The sequence below is a fragment of the Apteryx mantelli genome, chromosome 1 (assembly GCF_036417845.1).
Source record: "Apteryx mantelli isolate bAptMan1 chromosome 1, bAptMan1.hap1, whole genome shotgun sequence".
In the NCBI taxonomy this organism is placed as follows: Eukaryota; Metazoa; Chordata; class Aves; order Apterygiformes; family Apterygidae; genus Apteryx; species Apteryx mantelli.
The window spans coordinates 95471301-95492931 of record NC_089978.1 but is presented as its reverse complement, the minus strand read 5'-3'; the positions used below and the strand labels follow the sequence as shown (position 1 = coordinate 95492931).

Here is a 21631-nt window from a genome sequence, read left to right as displayed (position 1 = left end):
GGATCAATTCACATCTCCTCCTCCTGGTAGCTGCTAGTCTTCACTAAACTCAGCTAACTATTTTTTTTCCTCAGATTTCTACCCTCAGAAAAATTCAGTTGTAAGTTAGCCAATAAGCGTGAGATGGCGAAAACAAGGCTGACAGAGAAACAGCATGGTCACATAGCTCTCTTTTCTTTAAGAAGCCATGCTGAAAACAAAAAATAGGGATGCTCTTGAAAACACACATCCAGGATTTGAAGGCAGATATTCACTAACAAGAAATTTGTGATAAAAATCTCAACAGTAGTCAACATTGCACCTGAATCTGAAATTTTTCACTTAGGTTTGTAATCTGCATTTGGTAAAAAAAAAAAATTTTATACTGGTCATTCATTTAAAAGTAATCCCTTGAGACTAAAGAGAATGTATGAAAAGATTAATTACTTTCTACATGTTTCAGGTAGGGCAGCTCTTACTGGCAGATAGTGGTGTCCACTGCCACCAGGACTCCTAAAATCCTTCTTTGCTCTTCCTCCTTCAATAGTGACATGCAGTGGCCACAAAATGCAAGAAGTTAACATCTAACAAGCAGGCAACATGTAAGAAGGGAGGCAATGTGTAACGAGTTACAACATGTTAAAATTTGTTACAACATATCTATGTATATCTATAAAAATATATATTTATATACATGTTTTTACTAACACTTAAATGTGTTACAGAGTTTTATGCACCCAGGTGCCTCCACAGTAGCCCTCAGTGGGATTTTGCTGGCTATTCCCAAGACCTCAGAGATAAGTATTTGCTAAATCCAGCCAAGCATGAAAAGGAGAGTGCAGGAAAAAAGTTATGAGGTCCTTTATAAGGTAATGGTGATTTCTTTCTGCTTCCCAATGTAAAACAATTAAATATTCCCATTTGACAATAAACAACCTATACTGATCTTGTTTTATATGACCCTGTTCTCTTAAACCACCCATCTGCTACAAATTTTTCTGTTGAGATCCTTGCCAGCTAAAAACCATTAGAAATGCAACTGGCTTTCGGTACAGAGCTCCCTAATCAATCACAGGTTATTGTTCTATCCAAATAGATATGCTTGAAAACATCTCTTCTGTTGAGTGTTATCAGATTACAGTGTACTCTAACCTTTAGCTTAGTTTCCTGAAAGCAGTGTACTAAGAATTGAGATCAACGCAATTTAAGTTAATGGTTCAACATTTTAATTTTGTGCTGCTTTACAAGTATAAAAGAATACCTATATACCAGACCTTTCATATTGTTATATACATGAACAATCCTTATTGAGCAACCCTTTGTGTGACTTGGGACTACTCGAGTAAAATTTTTGACATTAGCCCTAAACCCTTTCAGTGAACGCATTTATAGAGGAGAGTAAAACTACAGTAAACTCATAGCAAGACATCATTCATTCATACATATACATCCTTTGCAGGTACTGCTATCCTTTTCTCAGTGCAGCCAATGGGTGAATTGATAATAACACCATCGAGACTGTCACTAACCCATGAAAGGACTGCCTCTCCAAACTGTACAGCACACTTCAGAAAAATAACCTTGTCCTTTAAAACACTGGTCTTTACACAGCAGAATGTCTTTGTCTCTATGACTCCTCACATTCTCTTTCTATGAGCAATGGCAGCACAGCTAGACCAAAACATATATAGAACAGCAATGCTATGAGCTAACCCACTTTTGATGCTGTGGTGATACGAGGCACAGCAAAAGCAACAGCACTCATGCTGATGGAGTGTTTGAACGGTTACTCCAAAAGTATTTGGCTAGTTGATACAACTAAGGCAAAACCATAGGATAGTAATATAACCCATACAATTTTTTTTTTCTCCATAATAATGATTTAAATACTCAGTATCCTACACATGCATGTCAGGAGGCTGGTATAAAAATAGGAAGTAATATGGCACATTCTCTAAAAATATTCATATACACCAGTCTTCATCATTGGTAGGTGAAGTTAAATAGTACTCACTATGAATATATACTGGATTCTTAGATGTAGCTCTCCTACTGTTAACTTCACCATAGCATAAACATTTCACTGACCGAGGTTCGTGGAGATTCTATTGTCTTCAAATGCCAAAAATCACAATCACACCATCACTTACAGTGTCCAAGGTCTGATTTAAAGATTTCAGAGCTATCTCTTTAGATATGAAGTATTTCTACATATGAATCTCTCTGGCTATCAAAGGCTAAAATTTCAGACCTAGATACGTCTGTATTTAGGCACCTGAACCATAATTCCCTGATTATTAATCTGTGTTCAGCTATAAAGTTAGATGCTTGATTTTAGCTAAGCGCATCTGAAAATTTGGCCCTCTGTACCAAACTCCGTAGGTTTGGAGGCAAGAGTTTACATTCTTACTTGCTCCTTTAACTCACCATTAAAATTTTTTTCTGAAATACTCTTCTACATATAGAAAAGTACAGAGAAATACTGTAGTGTCTCCAATAAATTACTCCACTATTCTAAACCTCCTCAGGGAGCAAAATGAGATCAGAAAGGTTTGGTGTCTTCCCCAGATATGTGAGGTATATTCCCATGGCAAGCTCAAGCAAAAAACTCCCATTACCACCCACAAATATTTTAATGAGATCTGCATAAACATATCACACACATACACACATCAAGCAAAATAAAAAACACAACTCCATTATAAAAGTGAAGTACTAAGACATTCATTTACAGTGCAGTAAAGAATAATAAAAACAGCTTAGATCTTTGCAGCACTGCATATGACATATTTCATTATAAATGACCTCAGTTCCCAACTTGTGACATTTCTAGTATTTAGACATTCTAGACATTTCTTCTGAAGAACTTCGCATCCTCTGTAAAGGTAGGATGGAGGCAAAACTGAGGGCACTAAAAGGTGCATTGGGTCATGAATTATTTGTTTCCACTAGCAGCCATAAAGTATAATACTCAGAAGAAATGCAAGGTGCTAAGCAAACATAAAGTGCAAAAAACTTTTGCTTACTTTTAAAAACACAATTGGTTTTGTGTATTTCCACTACATAGTACTTGTCAAACTTCCATCTGTTAAAACTTTATCAGCAACTTACAAAATACAGAAATGCTTATAATTAATTGTGGTAATATAGTGCATAGAAAAAAGTCAATGTCTTCTGGTTCCTCTTTTAGAAGATTTCAAACCTTCGGTACCTCTGAGGTAAAGAAGCCAGAGTGTTTTAAATTATTGATATCAGACTAACATAATATATCACAGGCTCAAAAAGAAGGACTCAAGATCCTCTATCTCCACATGGCAAGTCGTTGAGTTCCCTGCTTGCTGCACTACCAAACCCCTGACAATCAGAGTGGTGCTTGTCTCTTAACTTTAGCCATCTAAAAGTGATGTGTCTAGTCTAAGCTAATTGTCAAGGCATCTGGTCAACGTAGTAATAGCTCTCCAGGGAATGATTCATATCACCTGCCTAGGACAAAACTTCAGGGTTGAATCATTCTCTGGAGATGTAGTGAGAGCACCTACATTACTAGCTCACACTATCTGCCCAACTTCTAGACATTTAAAGTTATATAAAAGTGAACCCCACCCATATACCAGAACATCAAAAATAAGGTTATTTATATGATAATGTCAGGAAACTGGGCTATTCCAGAACTTTACAATTACTGTCTTAAATTTAATTCCCTTACTAACAAGCAGCAAATATAAAGAGTAAAAGAGTGCATAAGCCAATAACCCCTCTGGCTATTCTCAGTAACAGTCACATTTCAGTATTAGTGGTGTCTAACTGGCTGTTCCTTGGCAACCTAGACTACAGTGAATTGCAGAAGTCCAATTCTTAAGTCAAAAAGACAAGTATTGTCTTATCACACTGATTAGAGCGTAAAAAAAGTCTGCAATTTGATCAAAGCAGACCACAGCTACAGTCAATATATAGTCAAGGATTATGCTGTTTCCATGCTAGGGTGGCATGCCATAATGATATCCTATCTGAAATAAAAATCCTCTTCAGATTTCCTGAGTAAGATCAGCATCAGGCCAGTTTTTGAAGGATGTTTCCTACAATGATTTCAAGATAAACAAATGATAATACACCTATGTGCAAAAAACTCTGAGATAGAATTACACAAACAATGGTTGCTCTCTGTGTCCATACACAGACACACACAGAGACAAACACACTCATACACTTAAGTTTCCCACAAAGGTAGGCTTGTCAGTCTTCGTGCAGTGCTACATCTGCAAGAAAAAAACCTCATCCACAAGACACGATGTCCAAGATACATAACATCCCCAGCAGGTGATCTGGCACCTTCCAAAGGCACCTGCTGCTACCAGTTGTACTAGGCATTGGCAGAAACACTCTGATGAGGATTCCCATTTTGAGAATCTATTGTCTTGCTACTGCTCCAGGCGTCATCAGTATTAGCAGGTGATTTTAAATTTGCTTTGTCCATCAGTATGGTGGATTTGGGAGGCTTGCAAACAAAGCAGAGGAACTTGAAACAGGACAGCAAACCTTCAGAAATGCTGGATGAGAAGAGCTTTTTGCATGGGTGGCAGAACTGGTAGAACACCAACATGAAGAGGACAGCCATGCAGTAACCTATCAGGAGCTGCAAGACCAACAACGGGGCACAGACATACAGGTAGATATCGGTTTTATAGATGTACCACATCAGCAGAAGGAATGCATTCTCAATGAACCGCAGCATATAATACACAGTCAGTCGGTACCAATTTTGGGATTTATTAATTAAGTCAGGATCATTGAGCTTCAGCTGCACTGCTGACCAGCAGAACATGTTAATGCCAGCATACAAGAAAGTGAGGAGGCACAAGACAATGGTAGTGCCAACCCTGCTCAATGCCTTCTCTATGTTCTCAGGAAATGGGGACTTGCTTTGCCAGAAGAGAATCCAGGGATAAAAGAAAAAACCAAAGAAATTCACTAGCACAACAGGGAGGGTCCAGATTTGAAGGACTGAACTGAAAAGGACCAAAACTATAACTCGTGTAGCAATCTCAAAGCTTCTCCACATGAATATGCAAAGGTAGGCAGCTGGTTTCACACTGACATCATAATCATCATACTTAATCTTAATAGCCAGGATGTTGCAGCGTAAGGCGCCATATACAATTGACAGGAGAGAAAGGACCATAAAAATACCTACAAAGAGAAAAGACAAATCAGAACCTCCAGCTTAGCAGAAGTTAAAGGCATTGCATCACAGTAATGCAGAGAGTCTTCATGGCGTAATACCAAAAAAGCCATTCCTTGTATCCACTTCTGGATTATCAAGCTAAACCTGCCTCCCATTTTCTTCATCATTTGTTACTTTTCCAAGTAGATACAAAGCAAAAAGGCACTGAACAATCACAAGCGTCTCCCCCAACCAGAGCTGTTTGTACATAAACTGTCTTTGGTAATTATACAGCTCAATCATAAGGATATACAAGTTAGTCTCAAACTTTAATATTATTCTCACAGTACTCCACATCACAGAGGAATGCTATTAACTCTGTGTACAGATGAAGAACTGAGAGACAGAAGCTGAAATTCTTAAGAACCATTTGGGCATGCAGATACCACAATGCTTTTGAAGTTCTGGGTTGAAGCAACTTGTCTAAGTACACAGAAGAGGCCTGTAGTGGAGCTCAAAACTGAAAGCCAGAGCCTGAGAGGCCAGCAATTTATACCCAGAACCATTTTCACTTTTTCCGCCTTTGTAGACAGATATTTGCTCACCTGGCTACACTGCATTTTCCTTATACCTACCTATATCATGCATTTAAAAAAAAATTCCTCTTAAAAAATGTCTTTAAATTGAGATCACGTAGTTCTCCAAGATCACCTTTCAGTACCTCCCACTGACACAGAATCCCTCAGGTGAAGAGGTTTCACTGCTTTTAAATTCTGTAGAAAGTGACTGCAGAGGCCAGCTGTTACCTGCCTTCCGGCCTGGTGGAGGGAAAGCCCCGTGGCACTGCAGCAGGTCGCCTTGTCTTGCCATACAAAGGCTCACACCATTGTCCCAAAAGCTCTCAGGCACATTTACCAGCTGAGTTTCTTGGCCGAAAATGAAAAAGAAATGGTGACTAGAGTTCTGAACTGCCATATCACAGCCGAGACCCAGCAACGGACAGCCTCCGGGGCTACAGCGCTCTGCTAACTGAATGCCGCATAAGACATATGAATTACAATGCTGAAGAAACAAGTGTACTGGAAGGCGGGAACAAACTAGGGGAAAGTTTCCAAACTAAGTAGGTAGAGATGTATAAGAACCCTCAATGTACAATATAAACATTCAAAGAGGAATATCTTGCCATTCAGAAGTGCTAACCATCCACAGTTTTGTTAGCATTTGAATGCTTTCTGCACCATTTTTATTGGCATGCTGAATAGCAGATTTAGGGGACTAATTTTAGGCACCCCCATTCAATACTTTTAGCTTCAAACTTTGCCTTTTTTCCATGCAAAGAATATCTCAAATGCAAATGAGTTAAGTACAGAAATACAAATGAATTAAGTACAGTAAAAATGATTCAGTAGTTTCTTTTAGAATTTGAATTAAAGTAACCAAGCTAATTGGTCATGCTACAGAGCGTTATATTGCATCAGATACAAGACAGAGTTGTCAATGCTTGATTATGTCAATTACTTCAACGTAGTGCTTAGCAACCAGGGCTGTTTGCAGCCTTCAATTAGTTTGTGTGTCATTATCCTACGAATTAACTGGATTCCTTGCTTTGCTATAGCTATTTAACTATGATTATCAGTTTCTCCTATTTAAAGTTATTAACCTCTAAGCATGACTTTGAAAGAAACAAGTATATTTTAGGATCTCTTAAAAACTTGCTAACAGGATTTCCTTTATCCTTTTAGCTAACCTCCCTCCCACCCAAACCCTCAAGAATCTCTGAATTACTCCAGGGAAAAAGAATTAATCCTTTAGATCTGAATTTCCAATAGCACTCTGTAAGCTGAAGAATGTTTGCCATTTTATATGGTAATTTTATATGTGCCAGTGTGGTGGTGCACATATTCTCTGAAAATAAACAAATACATAATCAGTGTTTCAATTTTTAGTGTGTGTTTTTAAACACCTTTTTTACAGCACCGCATTTGATCTGAGAATTTTTAAAGTACTTCAAAAATATCAGCTAAAAGCAGAAGAGCAAGTGCAGTCAAGAATACCAATGATATCCTGTGACTCTTCCCAAAAAATCTTTCCTGCAGTCTGGAATGGGCTCTAGAACTATGTGAGAACAAATAACTTCTATGAACTAATTCAGCAAAAGAATGTTTTGACAGTTAAAACAAACAAACAAAGAACACCCCCCCCCCCCCAAAACCTGGAGACTGACTGCTTCTGTCCTGGAACTCTGCCTGTCTTCTGGTTTGATAAGCTGAGAAATATTAAGCTCACTACCTGATTTCATTTTAAGGATTTTAAATTTCAAACTTGTCTTAATAATGCTTTAAAGGCATTGCTCTTTTTCCTTCCTACTTCCAGAAAGCTATATTTTTCTTAGGAATCAGAGATGCACGCTCCCAGTGCCATTCAGGGAGACACTATTATACTTTGTTTTTTAATTATGTCCTGAGTCTTTTCAAGACCTAGTCTTTCCTACTTAGAATTAGTAAGCAAGTGAATTTTGCACTAGAAGAGATATATCACAAAATATCTACGACTCTTATATTCAGCTATGAAGAACCATAACTTATCTATTTTATATATTACAGCTTTCTAAAATGAATCATCATTTTAGATTTCATAACGGCACCTATTTTGTTACTTAGGGAAGACACCTAGATACTAAAATTTTTGCCTCTAAGATGTAATTTCAACATTTAAAAGCAACAATTAATGCTTAAAAATATGTGAAATATATTGTTCAAACAATGAAAAAAGCATTCTGTGGTCAAAGCTCAGTGATATGAGAAGGAAAAACTGTAGAAGCATCTTAAGATATATGGCAAGAACATCTAGAAATCATTCAATGGCTCTTCGTCTTTGCCCCAAAAGCAGAGTTTATGCTCATTACAAAAGTGATATTGCTGAAACTACTAAGTTGAAAAAGACCATAAAAACAAAACTTCTGTTCTTGGAGATGGCAGTCACTGTAACAAATTTTCATTAAAAAAGAAAACATGCACCTTTTTCAGTAGAATGATTTTATTTTTAAATGGTGGGAAATCCACCTTTCGAGATGATTTTATCACTATAAGCAACAATTAAAGAAAACAACTTTACTGCTGTTAATGGCACAGCTAAAACTTACACGCTCAATACTGCAGGCTGAGGACTTGCCCTTTTTCAAGGGTAAGAGGCCAAGTCAGGCATCCTCCCCACTATCTCCAGCCAGCTATTTTTGCAATTAATGCTGACTCAGGTCTTTCTGGCACCTCCTGGCCTTGGCTTCTCCAGGTGATATTTCTTAAATGAAGAGATCTGGGTATCTGCCCAACTCCGTTTAAGCAGACATGAGCCTGATGCCAGCGTTCTCCTAAATACAAGGTTGCAGTTGGCTCTAAGACAATGTCTGATACTGATAGACCCATTCAGTACAGGGTGAAGCCTAGATGCACAACAGAGACTTAGATGTCTGTTTTGGGAGTGGCAATTACAAAGTCAGACCAGGCATTTCACAGAGTAACAAGTCAGGAGCTTGTTCCCAATTATGCTGCAGCTGAAGAAAGAGCTAAACGTCTAGGACCAGGACTCAAATTGGGCTATTATTTGTGGGTTTCCAATGCTGCATTTTATCCACCAATGCTTTTATACATTTCACACTAAACAGTTCCTGAAGCCTTTATGTCTCTCACCACAAAGCTAGAGGCTTTGCCCTGCTTTTGCAACTGTCTTTAGCTCTCTTCACCTTACATTCTTGGCTGCAGTGGGTCTGGCAGACAGTGATATGATAAATTTGGAGAATGCCTGACATGGGCAAAAATCTAATAAGCCAGCAGAAAACATTTAGAGAACATCATGAGTGCCATGAAGTATACAAGAAGGATGCATCATGGGTCTGGTTGACAAAAAGGGTTAGCCAAGGATGCATGCTCTTTTCAGAACTGTTCAATACTGGAAGCAATAATGATTTTCAAACAGATCTAAAAGGGATAAATCATGCTATGCGGCATGATGGTATATCGCTTTAGATTCACAGATGATACTGACCTCATTACTGCTGACTAAGCCGAATCTACAGAGAATAATGGATAGGGTAGAGTAGGAATCCAGAAAATACTGACCTCATTACTGCTGACTAAGCCGAATCTACAGAGAATAATGGATAGGGTAGAGTAGGAATCCAGAAAACACAGACTGATGATGAGACAAGACAAAAAATGTGGAAATCAAAAGACAAGAAGAAGAGATTAATATTATAACCAGGACAAATGAAAAAGTGCACACACCTTGGAAGACTGATGTCAAAGAACAGGGAAGATGACCAGATGATGTGAGGAAGAAGACTTGGACTGGCTGCTAAACTACTGTATGTCCCTACATATGAGAATCTCCATATATATATAACAAATGTCAAGCTGAAACTGCGGTATGCATCATTCCTGCTTACTCTGGATGCTAAATAATACTGGTGGACAAAAGATATCACTGCAGAAATAAGCCAACTGAAGAGACTGCAGAAAGTTTCAAAATTTCAGAAGATAAAAGAAATACAAAAAGAATATGTTTATGACAAGAAGGTTCAAGGGACGACTGCTTTAGTTTCAACATATGCCCAGAATTGAACTGGGAATATCCACCCTTTACAGTGACAAATGTAACAGAATGCTAGGTATAAGAAATGGAAGAACTCAGGGGAGAATAAAAAGGTTTGGGATGAATGACACTGCGATTCTAATACAAAGCAAAGATTTAAGTCAGCCTGTCAAACTGCTGTACAGCTCATTTAAAAACTGCACTGGCAAAGCAGTGTGGCTCTTCTTTAGCTTCTCCAATTCAGTCTCAATCTGTTTTGAGTATAGGGCTGGTTTCATTTTCAGATGTCTGGAGAAATGCTATGTTAGGATCTCATTTGATACTTTCCTCCTATAGCACTTTTTAGTTTTTCTGATGAATGAGGTCTAATAGACTTTGCCATTGTTCCTAGATCACTGATTAAAAAAACCCCCCAAAATAAAAAAAACAAAAAATCCTGCTAATCTTTTCTTTCGACTTTTGTATTTTACAGTTATACAGGATGTGCTATGCTGATAGCTTCTGGGAGACACAGGGTGTCTCCTACATTTGTTTGTGGGTTCTGTCCTGCTCTGTCTCACTACGCACACATTCACTGAACACTCTGGTGAGCCAGAATATCTCTGGATGTTTAACTTCACCCATAGAAGGTCATTCATCAGTTTATGATTTAGAGTCGTCCTGGGCAGCGACTGATGAAAGTCAGAAGCAACACAAAGTTACAAATCATCATTAAATACATAAACCTCTAATGATCTGGAACACAGTCCTTTTCCTTGGCAACAGTGAACAATAATGTCAACATTAGAAAAAAAGTACAGTAAGACCGTGACCTTTTTCAAGAAAATGGCATCTGCAGTGAACTGCTTGGAAACTGTGTGCTAATGGCATTGATCAGAAAAGGATTCAACTGCCCTGTTCTTATTCCCATGTCCCAGACACCACAATCATTCAAAGATCCTACCATAGCTGTAAGGTACTTGGACAGAGCCAGGAACAATGCCTTTCACTTGTCAACTGCCACGATCTTAAACAATACCTCTTGTATAAAGAACTTAAGCTATTGCAATAACCCTATATGCTTTGGCATGCTAAGATTTTCCATTCCCTGAGTTGAGGGGAGAACCCTGACACTACTGTGTTGGCTTCTCCAAAAAATCTCAGGTCTTCATCTTGGTACACTGCCTAACAAGGCATCAGAACTGATAAATAAATAAACAAACAGCTGGGTTCATAACATTACCTATTCTCGACCTCCCTACCTGTGAAGTTGATAAAGATCCTTGGCCTCTCAGAGCCTTGTAGCTACAAGAGCTATTTTGTATTCCAGTGGAGACACACCTGAAGCTCACACAGGTGCCAAAGCCCTTCCTATACTCAGTCCATGGCAAACTGGATCTCAGAAGACATACAGGAAAGCAGGTTGGCCTGTGATCCAGCAGGAGCAGATCCTGCTATTAGCAGCCAGCCAGCAAATCAAGATTTTTCAAGGAGCTGGAGCACATCATGGAGCAAGATGCAGAGAGTCCATAGTAAGAAAGATGTGATCTGCTAAGTCCAGGTGGTACAGCACTCCTTGGTAAAGACTTGAAAGCTTGGGTCTGGAGATCATATGGCCACACTTGCATACTGAGCTATTCAGTCCTGCCTTTTGATTCCAAATTCAGAGGCTGGCACAAGCAAAGCCAGCTCATGTCCTCAGCGTATATTTGAAACTGCATTCCTTTAAAGTACATCTTCCTTAATGCAGCATGGCAAAATACACTTTGTATTGTACCCCCAGGAATTTACTAGAAAGCTTGCCCAGAAAACAAAAGGGCACAGAGGTAATTTTTTTTTCCTCTTCAGAGAAGACAGCTCAGTCCCTCCAGCTGCCTCCCTCTCCTGCCATAATGGTCACTTATCAAATTAATGTTTCTATAGCAACCAAAGTATGCTACAGTAAGTGTCATAGTCTAAAACACAATGCTATAGAGAAGAACTTGAGTGCAACATCATCATCAAAATGTGCCAGGGAGCTGAACACTTTGCAGTGTTTTCAGTTCTTGTCAAGGGCAGCTACGCCTGACGGCTGACCCTTCTCCTTTCCCTCCCACCAAAATATGGAGGTCTTAACAACAGCTCTACCTACTTCTGGCAGCTGTGATCTCCTGCTGCAGGACACAGATGTAGAGCTGGAGCGTGAGCTGGGGCGCAGAGCCAAGGAATGCCTGGATCACCGATGCCCTACTGAATGCAGATCTGTGCGTACATAGTTTGCCTTCAGCCTGGCCCACTTCCTTCTCAACTTCTTCTGAGTACCCATCCTTGGGCATCTGCCTTTTCTTCGTGATGCTGACATACGGCTCTTCAACTCTGCCGGCATGGAAGTAAATGTAAAAGACCTCCACACACCTACAAGCAAATCAGTAAATAGAGTAATAGGAAAAAAAATAAAACAAAAGCATAGGTCTTCCCACTTCTTAGTATTTTAAGCAATCAGTGTACTAAGTCAGTTTTTGATAATAGTGCAAAACTTGCATATTTTCCCCTGTTGGTATGCTTGGAATATGACAGATTCCATCTGTAAACATGAACCACAGGTGATCAGAGGGCAAGAACCTGGGAGCGCCCTTTAGGCTGCCTGTAGCAATACTCAAATATGTGGTCTTTAACTGTTTCCTAGGAGCTGCCATTTCTATCTGCTGCATTTTTAAAGTCCTAAACTACTTGCCTACTGCAAGGATCATAGCTTCCCAATACGGGACCCAAGTTGGAAGGGTTTCTGCAGACCCCCATGTCTTTTTCTCCCAGTGCTATCCACACATCTGTGACAGACTAATGGGATATGGCAAGAACACCACCTCCTGATACCTCTACCTTAAATGAAACATCCCAAGACATTGGAGAGAAGCTTAGGGCACACCTGGCTCTAAGTGGGTCCATGCACTTCAAACACAGCTGGGCTCTAACCCTTGAGTTACCAACCAGGGATCCCAAAACACAAGTAGCAAGCAACAGCAGCAATAAAGAGAACAAGCAGCCATCTTGTCTTCAGTCTAGAGCCTCACAACTCACTCAGGATATTAACCTTTTTAAAAAGACAAAAATTGGAGCTTTACTCTTTATGTTTGCTTATATTTATTCCACAGTTTAAGGAATAGTAAACACAATCTTGCAAAAATACTCAAAATAAGAAGACATAGTATTTACAGTTGCTGTAACTCTCAGTACTTTTCACCCAGGTGAACCAAACCCCCTTGTTCGTATAGGTCTAACTTATTGCATATCAACTTTCACAGAAAAAAAGTGGTGCCAGCACATGCATTTCTATTCAGAAATTCCACACTGTTAGGTCATGCCACCTCCATGCGTGCACACAGAGCAATCCCAGTGTTAGGAAGAGAATGGAAATGGGCTGAAGGGGTTGGCAAACGATATAGCAATGAGGACAACCTGGCCTCCCTAAGTTGCAAATACGACAATACAGCCTCAGTCAGATTATCCTTTCTGAAACCTCCCCCAAGACTATTTTTAGACCAGCTAAAGCTCTAGAAGTGCAATTCTAAGAGAGCTGCTGGGGTATGAAGGTGTCAAGGATGGGTTTGGGCAGCAAGCAGGACCTCAAAGACACAGGGGAACAGTCAACATTGTCTGGGAAGTAGTAACAAGCAGGCATCCACTGAGGTACAGGCGGAGTCAGAAGTTGAGGGGGAAGGGAGAGGAAAGAAACTCCTTATTTGTGTCACATTGCACAGGGTCCTGAAAACACAGGGCCTGCTGTGTAAGAGTCCCTATATAGCAGGAACATAAATGATAAATGACATGGCTGAAAAAAATCTCCCCAAACACAAACCTAGGACGGTCACAACCTATTTTCTCTTTCATGCCCAACACCACTACAGACTTCAAAAGGGAAAATAACTGTTGCAAGAGCAGCAGAACTAAGGAGGCCTGGCTGCCACTGAAGCTCTTTCCCAGCTGCGAGAGAACTCCTGGGGAGGGAAACCCCAAGGTGCTTTGTGGTGCTTGTTCTGGTCACAGCTCCTCCAGCTGCTGGACATGCACGGCCTCTTCCTCTTGGGTAGTTCCTCTGATAACCAACAAGGAGTGAGCTGCCTTCTCTCCTACTGCAGTGCCTCACTGAGGTTCATCTCCTTCACTCGGTTGCCTCCATTCAGAATACTTATAGGAGTGTAGTATCTTTGAGACTATTATAGGTCAAATTTGGTTAAAATTGACCAAAGGTTTGAAAAGTTACCTAAGTAACCGAGTGAGAGTCAGACACACACACACACACACTGATATATGCACAATTGGATAAGTCTCTTTCCTGTAATAAACCAGGCTAAATATATGATATGTCACCATTTGTGCCTCACTGATTCCTGTAAACACTTGCCAATGAGTTTTTATAATTAAAAACTTAAGGCTTGTCTTGCTTTTAAAAATATCTCACAATTACAAACCACGGAGATATACTTATCTGAGACTACTACTTTGATTTTTTTTTTCCCGCCTTCTTCAAACTACTAGCCATTCAGTCTGCTCTGGCCTTTTGGAGGAAAGCTCACAGATCAAACTGTAAAACAGCACTGATAAAAATTAAGTCGAAGCATTCTGATTTTTGTTCTAATCTTGATGTCCTTTTTTTCCATCCCTAACTGGACCACTAGCAAGTTTCAACTGCTCTAGACAGAAGCTAGTTTTAGGATTCTGTAGTACTATCCTTGATTCACTAGGCTTCAGCTACTGTTATCACTAAAGCTATTTGAAGGGCCTGGTGCACTGGAAGCTCCATTCACGGTGGTTAGTTTTTGTTTTCCCCTTGTTAATCTTTTCAGTCCCTGCCAGTCTTGTTCTATGTGAAGGAATCCATACAGCCAAAACTAAAGAGTGAAAAATTAATAGAGCACAACAGCTTCTGGAGCCAACAGAGATTCTGAAACCAGCAAATTGATTTTATTCCAAAAGAAAGATCCCAGAGCATTTAAGTCTCCCTTAGTGTCCACAGCAATCTATTTATCCTGAGCTAGGGGCAAGCCTGAAACTATTACGGAAACTGAGATCTCAGCATCAGCCTCTGAACTACTTCAGTGTATGACTAGAAGCAGTTATAGCCTAGAGATCCATCTAACAAAGAAGCAGTAACCCCAGAAAAGAAGTGATAATATTCATGAAACTCCTGACTATAGCAAATACTACAATCAGCAAAATGTTGGGCTTTGGAGCAAGCCTTTGATATGTATTTATTAGCTAGATATTGAGTAGCAGTATATTGAGTACCATGTTTGTGATGGGATATTTTATGTCTGTGTAGGAAAGCAAAGACTACCAACACAGTGTGAAATGAAGTCTGATCAGTACACCTTACAGCCAAAGGGGACTTTTATCAGCACAATACAGTCATAAATATGATATATGCAAGCACTCAAATTATGTCAGTGGTGATGCTCATCTTCCAAACCCTGCCCATCTCAGGCAAGAGTGTCTTTGGAGGTGACTGTTTTTGGGACTGATGTCAAATCTACTCAAGACTCCAGCTGATGCCACAGGCCAAGCAGCTGCTTCAAGGAGGAGCAGATTGACAACTGATACACTAAAAAGAAGTAGCACCAATCTAAATGTTGAAGTAATAGACTGTAAGATAAGCATAGGCACTTCAAGGGCCAGTTAGACCAGAAGGGTTCAGAACAGTGCTGAAGAATCAAATCACGTACCTGTGCTGTGTTATGGCTTTGTCTAAAAAGTGCATGCAGAAGGGTTGAGCATCTGGTCTTTAAGTGTACTGGCTCTTTTTTTGTTTGTTTGTTTTTTAAACACAAAACACAACTAAAAGACAATGCAAGACAGCAATTGCTCCAAACTAGTTTTCCTCCACTGTTACAAAACCTGTTACAAAATGGGGAATTCCACAGAAGTTCCAAGCGCTCACTGCTTCTCTGCTCTGGAGGACTGGGAGTGGGAGATCCTAAGGTAGGAACAGTCCTGCACAAACCCCCTCCTGCAATACAGTGATATTTAAGGCCCTTTCAACAGATCCTAATACAGAATCAACAATGAATTTCATTGGATTTAAAGCAGTGACAGTTGTAGCATGGGCCCAGCAGGAACTAATGTTATTTCAAAGAAAAAAATATCAATCTACCCTCCACACTGCAAGTTAAGAGTTGAGAAAAAGATGGTGCTGCTCTCTCCTGCTGCCAAATCTTGGCAGAGAGAAGAGCTATACATTTTCAAGGATTCTGATGATGCCTGTAAAGAGTGATTCAACAGCAACACATTTGTCTTGCACACAGTCAGTAGGAGGAATAATCCTATCCTTATATGCCCACTGAGAGTGAGCACCTCATTCCCTCTCTTAATCACTAATGTGTGGGATTTAGATACAGGCAAAATAACGGTGCTATGAAGAGGGAGCAGGCAGTGAAAACATGGAACTTCCCACACCCAACAAACACTCCAAGGGTAAATATCTATTCAACGGGCTTACCAAAATATGTCCACTGCAAATGTACAACCGAATTTGCCAAACAACTCCATTTTTAATAATTCCTTTTCTCTAATGAAGTGTGCAAAAAACCTTTTAGTCCTCCAGATTTACTTACCTGGGTTAGATAACACAAAGATTTGCTCCTCACTCATTGTTCTACCTTCCATCTGTGCTGACTTTCTATTCATCTCATCTGGGACACCTAATGCATCTGCTTAAGAATAGAGAAAAAAGAAAACTGAAGAAGGACTAAGCATATTCATCCCATCTGGAAAAGAGGAAGATGCAGCAACAATTGTAAAATTTAGAGCTTGCAGAATCTCCCAAAGTAAGGTCTGCCAATGGAAGTCCTACAAGGAAAAGAATCTTTTTAGATCTGCGCTATTCTAAATTATAAAGCAGGTCACCAGAAAAGAGAGAGTACTCATAAGAGACAATCTTTCTGCATAACACATCTGAAGCATTATCACTTATTAGATTCTAAACCGCAGAATTAGGTGCCCAAGATCTTAAATGACTTGATAATTTCAGCCCATAGTTTTTTGGGTTTTTTTCCCCTGAAGCTCACCAAATCTAACTTCAGCTGTAGCTGCTCCTCTAGCAGTTGGATGAGAACTTCCTACTACATCTTTGCTGCTGCCCACATGGTGTGGACATGCATGTAATTTTATTTTTCCTTATGCCTTGAGAAACAAAGCCTGATCCAATTAAAAAAAATCTACCGATTATATCCTTGTCCTATTAAAAACAGGAGGAAAACACTCATTAGTGTTCTATCTGTATAGGGGTCTGTTCTATTTGCTTTGAATTTTTCTGCAAGAGAAGTTCACCATCATGCAGACAGAGCTAGCTCCTAATTGTATATTTCTTGTAAGCAAGAATCTGTGGGTGCATATTCAGTTAACAAAGCGCTAAGGATGGTATTTTCAAAGACATCCTGAAATCACTTCACTTTTCTTCCCAGGAAGCACCACCAGTCCCTTCTACATATGTCACCTCGGTATTGTTTTTGGTTAATGAGACAGCAAAAAAACACAAGCATCTAGCAGACTTAAGGTACAATGCCACACACATGCACTGCTCATGACTAAACCATTCAAGTCAGTTTGTTGGAAATCTGCCTTTCCTGTTTCAGTACCTGACCTATCAAAAACTTGCAGAATAGAAGCGGACAAACTAACTAACAGGGGCTTCTTTGGCACCTTTCATGAAGAGTCATTTGCTTTTTGAACAAATTCCTAAACAGGGCAGTACACTAGTATAACTTTTCTCTTCCATGCCGTATGGGTAAATGTTCCAAGAGCTGTGCATGAGGGCACAGGAAATAAAAGGATACTTCCAGAGTGGTAAAGCAAAATATATCCAGTTATTATTCTTGGGAACTGTAGCAGTGCCTAAGACCCCAAGACAACCTCGATGCTGTAGGTGTTGTCCAAACAAACACAGAACAAAGACAGTCCTCGGTCCAGGAGCTGCTGATAACAAGCCAAAAAGGAATTTGGTCTTTTCTGAAGAAAAATGTATTAAAATCTCCTATTGACATTGGCTACCATTTTAAGTCAGTTCTTGCTTTGTAATTTATTTTGTATGGTAAAAAAAATAAAAAAATCTCCTTCTACAAAAAAAGGAGAAAGTATCCGAATATATTTTCTAAGCATCCGGACGAACTACTGCATTCACAAGGAGCAGCAGCAACCTGAAATGCTGCAGAAATCCCCCACGGTGCCCAGAAATCTGCAATCACCATGTTCCAGCCAACTACTCTGAAGTCTCTCAGGCACACATACATCTCAGAGATCAGAGTCAGGCCACCAGAGGTTATTATGAATTTTACTTTATGGATTGCTTTGACTTAATAGAGAAACTCTTCCTCTTAGGGAGTGGAAGAAGGAATTAAAATTGGCAAAAGGGTGAGTAAACAGTACCCTCCTGTTAAAGCAAATGTTCTCTCCAGGAAGAGGGAAACTTCCTAATTTTAGTGCTTCCAATGGCAGCACCAGGACAGCAAATGCCTCCTGAACAAGTGGAACGTGGGTGTTTGGGGAAGGTGGTGGTATGCAAGAAAGGTTTATAAGAGAACATTTTTTTTTTCCTGTCATATAGAGGATTCAGAACAGGCTGGATCATTTGGCTTGCTAAGCTATACACCCTCTTTCCCCTTCTGAGGTATTTCCATACTCTTCTTCAGAATCTAAACTTAATTTCTTTTTCTTAGAGGAAAAAAAGAAAGGCGACAAAAGTCTAGCTTTCAAGACTATAAGAAAAATATCACAAAATGTACATGGGCATGTACTGGTAAATCAGTGCAGTGATGTTTATTTGGCAGTCTGAATAGTAAAATAATAAATGTCCTGCATTATGTCACGAACCCAATAGGGGTTGTTAAAAAGTTAATATTAGCTTTTTTTAAAGCCAGCCCAGGCAGACTGCCCTCTATTGAATTATGCCATCTTCTGCAGTCTGCAGTCTATTTAAGGTTTCATTCCGGCGTCACAAGTGAACAGAGGCTAGGATGGTTCTACTGTGACCCGACTGACTTAATTTGATCCAGTACTCCCAGGAAGGTGCTAAGCTGTGCCAGTGAGGTATAAGAGCCCCAATAATGAGAGACCAAACCCAAGAGACCCACATAGACTGAAGTCTTGTTCGGGGGACCCAGATTCCTAGAGCTCAACAGGGCTCACACTGTATCTCTGCTTGCTCTATTGTGTGTGCTTATGTGTCATACAGGTAGAAGTGATAATAGGGTATCACTCAGAAGAGAGAACAGAACATCTACCTTTTTTCCTTTCTCTTCAGCCCTTAGCAACTAATGGGCATAAGTAGCTTTGAAAAAGAAAAATCATAGGAAAGAGATTAAAAAAAAACAAAAAAAACAACTAACAGCCCTTCTAAAACAAGAAAACAGACCACTAACAGCAGTAGGATTCTCCTGTTCAAAGGAGCTGAGGCTTGCCTAAAGGGATGGGACAAAATGGCTCCAGGAAAACTGTTCTTTTTCAGGGTACAATGGTTAAAGCCATATTAAAGTGATAACACAACCCAACAATATTCTGCCTTCTAAGCAAAATTGCTCTCAGACCTCTGCATATACCAGTTCAGGATAGAAAGCCCACTGTGTAGAAGAGGGAAAGATGACGAATTTCATATGCAGAAAGCACGTGGACTTCTACAGTCTAGATATACACTTGATAGAAAGTGATCTGTTCCCTCTTCTGATGGATACAAAATATTTAGTGGCAGTGGGTAGGAAGGTGATGCAGAGGAAGAAAAAAAAAAAAAAGAGCTTGTAACCACCTTTAATGTCTGTCTCAGACCAATCACTTCCTCACACTTTTGTACTACTATCCTACGAACAGACACATTTCTCTGCATCTAAAGAGAAGCTGGTTTCTATGAAACTCTTTCTCTTAGTAGAGTCCTTGCAGCCTTTAGTAGGAAGCAAGTTTTTCAGGTAGCATGACAGTATTGCACTCTTTTAATTATTAATTATAATTAAAGTTATCCTGAGTCTAGAGAGAGGTTACCAGGCTCACTTAGTACTGTTTAAATGATGCCACGGGAATTGTGATACAAACATGCTGTGAATTTTCTGGAACATCTTCAAACTTTCTGGAAATTCCAAGTTCAGTAAATCTTTGGGAAATGCAGAAGCACAGAGCTGGTGACACACCAGGATTCATGGAAATTAGATGGCTTCCATAAGCCCATGCATTATTTTACAGTAACTATTGCAACCGGGAGTTGACCAACGCAGCAGAAAATGTCTTCTATGTAATAGGGGTCTAGTGTTGTAAGCAGGTGACACTTAAAGTTGAGGGGAAAAAAAGTGAAACCCTACTTAGTTAAGGTCAAAGCAAAGGAAAAGTCAAGATCTGTTCCAGAGAATTAAAAAGAAAATCCACTAATCTGTTCATCCTTTCATTTGAGCATCACAGAACTTCTGTTTCCACCCCCTCCAGGAATTTCAAAAAGTTGGAGATGTTTCTCCTAACCTGTACTAAAAAAATATTGTACTTATTTCCCTTTCTTTTTAAAGAAATGATTTGAACATAAATTTAAAATGAAGTCCCCAGCAAATATTTGTCATGGGGTTGCACCAACTCTGTAACTAGTCATCTTTTTTCTAAGGGCATTTGCCATTGGAAGTTGCACCGATTGGTCTGGAGAATTTTCAGCAAGAAGCTCACTTTCTGAAAGAAGAGACAGACTAGAGCATTACTAGTATTTCCAATATGTAGAGATGAGACTACTGCCATCATTTTGTTAAACTAACAATCGCAGAAGTCTTTCTCTCTCTCGGAAGTAGTATTGGAGTAAGGCGTTAAGGACAAAACGGCAGCGAATAAACACAGCTGTCAAATGGCTGATCTCATTCGCAAAGAGTCAAACAACTTAACAAACGAACAGAAAATAGATAGGGCAAACGCTCTCACAAAAGGAACAGGCTCTGTAAGGCTCGCCCCTCTCCAGGGGAGCCCAGCCTGCCTGCCGCCTGCCTGTCTGCAGCCTCTCAGGAGGAACTTAACCTATTTTCCCCAACAATAAGTGTTTACTGAAGGCCAGAAAACACCACGCCCCGCGTTATGTTCCTGCCGAGGGGGCATGTAAAAAAAAAAAAATGCGCCCCCCAGGCTATCAAACACGGAACGCTTCTTGGGAGACAGTCGATTTCGGCTCACAGCACAGGTGGGGAAGCCCCAAAGCGCCGGGGGGGGGGGGGCGGGCGCAAGCAGCTGGGCCCCGCGGCCACCCGGAGGCACAGGTGAGCACAGGCAGACACAGCGCAACCCCGGCCGCGCACAGGGGCAACTCTGCCCCCCGCCCCGGGCGCGCAGGTGGGCGCAGCCCCGCCGCCGCCCTCACCCCCGCCCCCACCCCGGCCGCCGCCGGCCACCACGGGCGGGGCGGCCCCGCGATAGCCCCCGGGCTCACCGACCTGACAAGGGGCCCCAGCTGCAGGATGTGCAGCAGCAGCACCAGCGGCCTGTCGCGGCTCACGTCGCGGTGGACGAAGACCAGGCTGAGCTGCACCAGCGCGCAGGGCAGCAGGGCGAACAGCAGCGTCAGCCACTGCCACATGCGGTCCCCCGCCGAGCCGTACGTGCCGCTCAGGCACAGCGCCGCCGCCGTCTCGGCCACGAAGAGGACGACAGAGATGAGGACCGAGCCTGGAAATTTCATCGCCGCCCGCCCCGAGCCGGCGGCCCGCATGCGGGGCGCGTTTTCGCCGCGCCGCGCCGCAGCCGCCCCCACGCCCGCCCGCCGGAGCGGCCGCCGCGCCCCGGCCCGCCCAACGGCCGCCCAACCGCCCGCCCAACGGCCGCGGCGCCCGCTAGAGGGAGCCGCCGCCGCAACGGCCGCGCTCACCTCAGTCCGGGGCGGCGGCGCCGGCGGCCGCAGGAGGAGGCCGAGGGAGGTGCGCTCAGCCCCTGCGGGCGGTACCGACGACA

The 21631-nt window shown here is 41.2% G+C and overlaps 1 protein-coding gene across 1 annotated transcript; it reads right to left on the bottom strand.

Annotated features, from left to right (window-relative positions):
• Positions 1-4183: 4183 nt before the first annotated feature.
• XK (X-linked Kx blood group antigen, Kell and VPS13A binding protein) lies at positions 4184-21362 on the bottom strand. The gene is made up of 3 exons (XM_067297622.1): positions 21118-21362; positions 11838-12100; positions 4184-5166 (listed from the first exon to the last, which is right to left on the bottom strand). Exons 1-3 carry the CDS (start codon positions 21360-21362, stop codon positions 4340-4342), a joined length of 1335 nt encoding a protein of 444 aa, XP_067153723.1. The 3' UTR covers positions 4184-4339.
• Between the last annotated feature and the right edge of the window lie 269 nt (positions 21363-21631).